The 7,546-nt window shown below is 47.3% G+C and overlaps 1 protein-coding gene across 1 annotated transcript in view; it reads right to left on the bottom strand.

Moving 5' to 3' along the window:
* Positions 1–4,528, bottom strand: part of LOC107121913 (fatty acid desaturase 1-like) — a 187,611-nt gene extending 183,083 nt beyond the window's left edge. Inside the window, exon 1 of the mRNA XM_015424926.1 lies at positions 4,316–4,528. Coding sequence (XP_015280412.1) covers positions 4,316–4,528 — 213 coding nt within the window. The remainder of the gene's footprint in view (positions 1–4,315) is intronic.
* Positions 4,529–7,546: the final 3,018 nt, after the last annotated feature.

Raw genomic sequence — 7,546 nt, 5'->3', positions numbered from 1 at the left:
GTCTGGAAACAGAGTTCATGGCAGGTAACATAAGAACATAAGAGACGCCAATGTCCTTATGACACACTTCCGGTGATGTCAGGGGGTGTGGCATATGCTAATGTTTGGTGGTGGGCCCCCTGGGAAAAACATGGGCCCCCTGAGCAAAAGGTTGTTAGCTACGGGCCTGATCCCCAGCCAGCTGCTGCTTTGGCATAAATTCTTTTAAAAACACACACAAACTAATCTTCTCCTTCTGGGAATTATGACGCTGTACCAAAGCCAGTGAGATCTGGTTGTGCAATAACATCAATACTCCTAGAAAGAAGCAGTGGCTGAGTTATGTAGCAAAAACCAGTGAGCTCATATGAAGTAGGTAAATTATGGCAAGACAATTCTTTTATTTATTTATTTATTTATTTATTATTTAGATTTTTATCCCGCCCTCCCCGCAGGCTCAGGGCGGCTTACAAGGCACACTGCCAATATAATACATCAATAAAACATTAAAAATATTAAATAGTAAATAGTAAATAGTATCAAATATTAAAACATCATACATACAAAACAGTATCCAGTGCTCACATTCCTAAAAACAAGATGGCGGTCTCCTAAGTGCCCACATCATGATGACCCTGTCCACAGGCTTGGGGCATAGATGGTACCATGATGATGGCGGCTCCTATTCGAACGCCTGGTGGAAGAGCTCCGTCTTGCAGGCTCTGCGGAACTGTGCTAGGTCCCGCAGAGCCCTGATCTCCTCTGGGAGCTCGTTCCACCAGATAGGAGCCGCCACCGAAAATGCCCTGTTCCTGGTCGTCACCAGTTTAACAACCCGAGGACCCGGCACATCCAGCAGGTTCCGAGTCCCGGACCGTAGTGCTCTTGGGGGCATATGTGGGGAAAGGCGGTCCCTCAGGTAGGCTGGTCCCTGGCCATATAGGGCTTTAAAGGTCATAACCAGCACTTTGAAGCGCACTCGGAACGCTATAGGCAACCAGTGCAGTGCTTTCAGCACAGGCTGGATGTGCTCTCGTCTAGGAAGATCCATCAACAGCCTGGCTGCAGCGTTCTGCACTAGTTGCAGCTTCCGAATTTGCGACAAAGGCAGCCCCATGTAGAGAGCATTACAGTAGTCTAGCCTTGAGGTGACCGTCGCATGGATCACAGTGGCTAAGTCCTCCCGGTCGAGGAAGGGAACCAACTGCCGTGCCAGCCGAAGATGGTAAAATGCCGACTTGGCAGTGGCTGCTACCTGGGCCTCCATCGTTAACGAGGAGTCCAGGAGCACCCCCAAACTCCTAACCTCCGACGCCGGCACCAAAGGCACCTCGCCGAATTTTTAAAGCTGCAGTGGAAAAATGTGAAGTTTTCTGGGCAAGAAAGGCTGTCAGAATTGTAATAAAAATAACTGTTATGCCTAAATTATATTTTAATTTAATTTATTTAATTGCATTCCGTTGACCATGAAGAAAACTAGGTCATAAATGTTTTAATAAATTAATTAATGAAACAAATTACTGATTACAACAAATCTTGCTAGAAATGGAAAGGAGACTAGAATTAGTTTCTCAACTTTGCAAAAAAAGAAAGAAAGCAGCAACAGTATGGTTTAGCACTTCCAAAGGTGAGATTAGTCAATGAGGTTGCTCAATTCACATGGATTAGGATTTCTGAATAAGAATAATCCAGGGTTTGAATTAGAACAGGGTGGAATATTTATTCCAATAAATGATTTTTTTGTAGTTGAAGAGAAAAGCTGCAAAACACATTAATACCCTGAGTTTATTAAAAAAACAACACCACCAACACATGGGATTTATTTAGACCGGTATATCCCCATTGTAGAGACATCACCCTGCCAGCAAAAGTCCGCATGGTCAAAGCCATGGTATTCCCAGTAGTCATGTATGGCTGCGAGAGTTGGACTATAAGGAAGGCCGAGCGCCGAAGAATAGATTCTTTTGAACTATGGTGCTGGAGAAGACTCTTGAGAGTCCCTTGGACTGCAAGAAGATCAAATCAGTCAATCCTAAAAGAAATCAACCCTGACTCTTCCCTGGAAGGCCAGATAATGAAACTGAAGCTCAAATACTTTGGCCACCAAATGAAAAGGGAGCACTCACTGGAGAAGACCCTGATGCTGGGAAAGACTGAAGGTCAAAGAAGACGGGGACAGCAAAGGATGAGATGGTTAGACAGTGTCATAGATGCAACTAACATGAAGTTGAGCAAACTTCAGAGGACGGCGGAAGACCGGAAGGCCTGGCCTGATCTGGTCCATGGGGTCACGAAGAGTCAGACTCGACTGTGCGACTGAACAACAACAATCCCCATTGTATCCTGCAGTACATCATAAGATACACATAACATTTTGGGTTTGTTTGTAGAGGGGATGCAATAGGGCTGGTGCTGCAGATTCAAGGAGTTAATGGAAAGCATACTTTCTTTTATTAAGAGATTGCCCAGAAGATGTTGGGATACAGACATACATTCTTTCAATATCTTCAGTTTAAGGTGTGTATAACCCCTTATTGCAGGTGATGGAAAGGCCGTTGCTGGAAGTAGTTTGCTTTTCAGTTTGGAATAGTAAGTTAGATGTAGCCCACATTGGCATTGTGTAATTTATTACACCTTGAGACAGCAAGGTGCACAGTCCTAACCCACAATAGGAATGAATAGTTACACAAGCTTGATCGATTGATCATAAGGGTGGAAGAGGAGGGAGGAGAAGGATCTGAATACACTTGATTCGTCTTACTGTTTACTAGATGGTGACAGCAAATCCTTTTTTTTTTACATTATCCACCCCCAACCACCAATGGACATATTCCATACAGCATTATCTGTATGTAAATTCTTATCAGAAACATTCAGACAGAGATACCCTCTGAAATTTTTCACCATAAAGAGGATTCAGAGCATGAAAGCCTGGGGTTGATCCACAGTTCTCCATCCCATGATCTGAATCACACTCTCTACCCCAGAGCCTGAATGCACCGGGGAGCTATAATGGGCCCCACACATTTGCATGCTCAGTTCCCATTCTAACTGGTGCGTACAAATGGAAAGAGATACTGAAATGCTCTGTTCTTTGAAGATTACAATCTAAAATGTGCTGATCCTCCAAATAGTGTTTGCAGCCCCTGCCTTGCTAAGCAAAGTCCAGATTCTAGGCAGTCATACTTTAAGATACTTAAGTGAGTCTTGCTCACACTGGATCCCCACAATCCTACAGCTTTCTGCAACTTTAAAGATCAAGCAGATTTATAATAGCACTTCATGAAGTTGCTGTTCACTATTTTTCTCACATAAACTTTCATACACAAAAACATGCATGGATATGAGAAAATTTAAGTTATTAAAATATTTATATATTTAAAATAATTCACTCAACTTTATGAGGAAATCTTATTTTCTTTAGGCAGAATCACCTGTGCAAGGTCACGCACTGGACTCCTCATCAAGATCTGAAGCCAGTGCTTGCGATCGCAAGATTTGATCAAAGTTAAGTAAACTTCAGAAAGGGGGGGGGGGGGGAGACGACCACACTCAACCTCCAAATGTAGCAGGTACCTTGAGACTAATCTACCCTCCGGGCCACCTCAGACACTTTAAAAACTGTGAAGGGAACAATCAGGAGCAATGCTTCCTCTAAGTTGAGGAGTCTTATGAGCAAAAATTCTACTTTGTGAGCTCCTGGCATTAAAGTTGTGAGCGAGTCACCTGGTTATTGCATAAATCAGTTAGCTCTGGAGCCATCTTTCCTGAGCGAAGACAAAAAATTGTGAGCCGGAGGCTAAAAAGCTGTGAGCTAGCTCACACTCACTCAGCTGAGAGGGGACACTGGTCCTCACCAAGGCTCCCTCTCAGCTGTGGAGTCCTGTGAGCAAAAATCCTACTTGGTGGGCTGCCGGCATGAAAAAGTTGTGAGCGAGCCATTGGGCTCCTGCATCAGTCAGTTTGCTCTGGAGCCCTCCTTCGTGAGCGAAGGCAACAATGTGCGAGCCGGAGGCTGCCAAACCGTGAGATGGCTCACACCAACTCAGCTTAGAAGGAACACTGATCCTGAGCAGTGTTCCCTCTAAGCTGAGTTAGGGTGAGCTGGCTCGCAGTTTTTTAGCCTCCAACTCACAGATTTTTGTCTTAGCTCAGGAAGGAGGGCTTCAGAGCAAAGTAAATTATACATTGGCCGAATTGCTTGCTCACAACTTTAATGCCAGTAGCTCACGAAGTGGAATTTTTGCTCACAAGACCACTCAGCTTAGAGGGGACACTGATCCTGAGGCGTCCTCCTCAGACCAAGGGCGCATCCTCTGCCCTCCCCGCCTCTCACCGTGGCATCCTGGCCCGCGTAGCTACAGATGACGCGGGAGCCGCCCGGGTGCCTCTTGTGGAAACGGGTGATGTCGTAGACCTTCCTGTCGATCACCAGCCAGCGCTCCCGCGAAGGGTCTCCGCGGCCATCGCGACGGGCGACCTCCTCCCAGGTGAAGAGGCGCGAGGCGGGCGGCGCCACCCCCTGCCCTGCCTCTCGCTGCGGAGCCATCGCCACGAGCTGGTCGCGAGTGGGCAGGCGGGGGAGCCGGCGCCGTCCTTTTCAGGGCCGCGCGGAGGGCGGGGAACCGGCCAAGCCTCCGGGGGCCCTCCCGGCCCTCTCGATTGGCTAGCGGGGCGGAACGGGGCCTCCCCCGCGCGGAGACCAGCGCCCTGGGAAGTCCGCGCGGTCCGCGTTTTCACCCAAGGAAGAGAACTCGGTCGTCACTCCCCTAAAATCCCCCAGGGAACCGTGGGAAAGAAAGGGAGGGAGGGAGGGTCGTTCAACGTTTTGTCTGCTATTCTCTCGCAAAAGGGGGGGGGGGGTCGAGTGAACCAAAGAGATACCTGTACGCTGCGCTTTACTGCAGTAGTAATGTGCTTGTTCCTGCTCACCTAGCAGTTCGAAAGCAAGACATTGCAAGTAGATCAATAGGTACCACTTCGGCGGGAAGGGAACAGCGTTCCGTGCGCCTCGGTGTTTAGTCATGCCGGCCACATGACCACGGAAACGTCTTCGGACAGCGCTGGCTCTTCGGCTTTGAAATGGAGATGAGCACCACAACCCTAGAGTCAGATTCGGCTGGCTTTCGAGCAAGGGAGACCTTTACCTTTACCTATGCCCACCTACCATGTATAATGTAATATGGGAAGGGGCCCGCTGTACAGAAACCTGTATACACCATTTGTCCAAAGAAAAGGGTAGCTGGATTAAAGGAAAACAGGCAACCAACAATACAAAACAAACATAAAATTAACATGTCCAACTAAGAGGGAAAATTTAGGTAAACTTTGGCTGTGGTCACAAGTAGATAAATAGGTACCACTTCGGCGGGAAGGTGTTCCTCGGTGTTTAGTCATGCCGGCCACATGACCACGGAAACGTCTTCGGACAGCACTGGCTCTTCGGCTTTGAAACAGAGATGAGCACCGCAACCCTAGAGTCGGATTTGACTGGCTTTCGAGCAAGGGAAACCTTTACCTTTAATGTGCTTGTACCTTCATGCCTCAGGAATCTATCAACCGGAATGACTGTGTTTCGTGAGATTGTATAGGTGTTCGTTCTGTCACGCTTTAATCTATCTTTTGCTTGCTTGCTGTTATGTTAACTGTATCTGCTTTTCGGGATTAAGTCCCACCCCATATTTAGCTCTTCTCTTTCTTTACTTTTGCTCTACTTTCCTTTCCATATGCAACTCTCCTTGGGCTGCGGTCGCACACACTAAATAATCGACTTTCCTACGATTTTGCCAGTTCACACAATAAAAATCCAGTCTGAAAGTGGATTGCTAGTGGATTATTTAGTGTGTGTGACCACAGCCAAAGTTTACCTAAATTTTCTCTCTTAGTTGGACATGTTAATTTTATGTTTGTTTTGTATTGTTGGTTGCCTGTTTTCCTTTAATCCAGCTACCCTTTTCTTTGGACAAATGGTGTATACAGGTTTCTGTACAGAGGGCCCCTTCCCATATTACATTACACATGGTAGGTGGGCATAGGTAAAGGTAAAGGTTCTCTTGCTCGAAAGCCAGCCGAATCTGACTCTAGGGTTGTGGTGCTCATCTCCATTTCAAAGCCGAAGAGCCAGCGCTGTCCGAAGACGGTTTCTGTGGTCATGTGGCCGGCATGACTAAACACCAAGGCTGTTACCTCCCCACGGAAGTGGTACCTATTTATCTACTTGCAATTTCTTGCTTTCAAACTGCTAGGTTGGCAGGAGCTGGAACTAGAGATGGGAGCTCACTCCGTCATGCGACAACCCAGGTCTCGAACTGCTGAACTACTGACCTTCCACAGCCTGCTGTTCAGCGTCTTAACCACTTGAGCTACCGCAGCATAGAACTCACTTATTTCTACCATGTGAAGAGCACTGCCATTTCCCAGTCTGAGGCTATGTATGTGGGAAGAATGGTCTTGAAGGATGATATATAAGTAAATTCCACTGTACATATTATTAGGTTTCCCAGCAGGCCTGGGGAAAAGTATCCAGTCCCTGTCCCTAGAAGCTTCATGTGCGGAAAAAGGGCTTGGAGGTAAAGACCAGCATCCAGTAAATACAGTGAGGGAAGGGTTAAGCCATCCCTGCTTTTTCCATTGCAGACGCTCCACACTCCTGCAGTCGCATTAGAAGGGAAACATGGGGGCTGGGATTCCAGCCGTGGGGGGAGGAGAATCCAGGGGGTAACGGAATCCAGATTTTGGTCACATCTATTTCCATTTTGTAAAAATGATGTGGTGTGTTTTGTTCTCGCTTATGTCCAGTTGTAAGCACTCTTCCCATTTCTTGTGTGAGTTCCCCCCCCCCTTCCTGGCGTCAATTCATGCACGATTATATGCCTTGTGGGGGAAAACGTTCTGGCCCTTAATACAGGATTTTTATTTTGCTTCAATAGAGAGTCCTTTTGATCGCCAAATGGATGTTGCCCTTTTTTTTGCTCATGATGCAGCCTGAGACAGAAGCAAAGTCCATAAAACAGTTGGAAAGCAGGTAGAAAGACCAAAGACTATAAAACTAGATATTAAGTAATCAAATAGAACAAAGTCTGAGTCCAGTGGCGCCTTTAAGACCCATAATGTTTTACTCAAGGTATGAGCTTCTGTGTGCATGCCCACGTCCTCAGGTACATTGAAATGGAAGCTGGCCCGTAGCTATGGTGGGGATATTGGGGGCTCAGCCCCCTCCCTTAAAGGGACAGCCTCACAATATTTCCCTCCTCCCTTGCAGAAGAGTCTTCTCTCTGTTTGCTGGCAGGAAAAAGACTCTGCAGCCGGCAATGGAGGCCAGAGAGCAGCCCCCCTTCCCCCGCCACCCCCTCTCTGCTCTGCTGGCTGGTGGGGGGGGAAGAGAGGAGAGGCACATTTAAACCCTCGTGGGGTTTACATTTTTTATTGTAAATTAAGCCCCCCTGGCACCAGCAGTCTCCCCCAGAACCCCCAAGGCCCCCAGGATAAATCCTGGCTGCAGGCCTCAATGGAAGTTACCAGTCCATACATATTAAAGGTAAGGGTTCCCTGGTTCAAAACCCAGTCG

This window comes from Gekko japonicus, unplaced genomic scaffold (assembly GCF_001447785.1).
Source record: "Gekko japonicus isolate JY-2015 unplaced genomic scaffold, Gekko_japonicus_V1.1 scaffold1541, whole genome shotgun sequence".
Lineage (NCBI taxonomy): Eukaryota > Metazoa > Chordata > Lepidosauria > Squamata > Gekkonidae > Gekko > Gekko japonicus.
The sequence above is the reverse complement of the archived record's forward strand: the minus strand, read 5'-3'. Positions and strand labels throughout refer to the sequence as shown.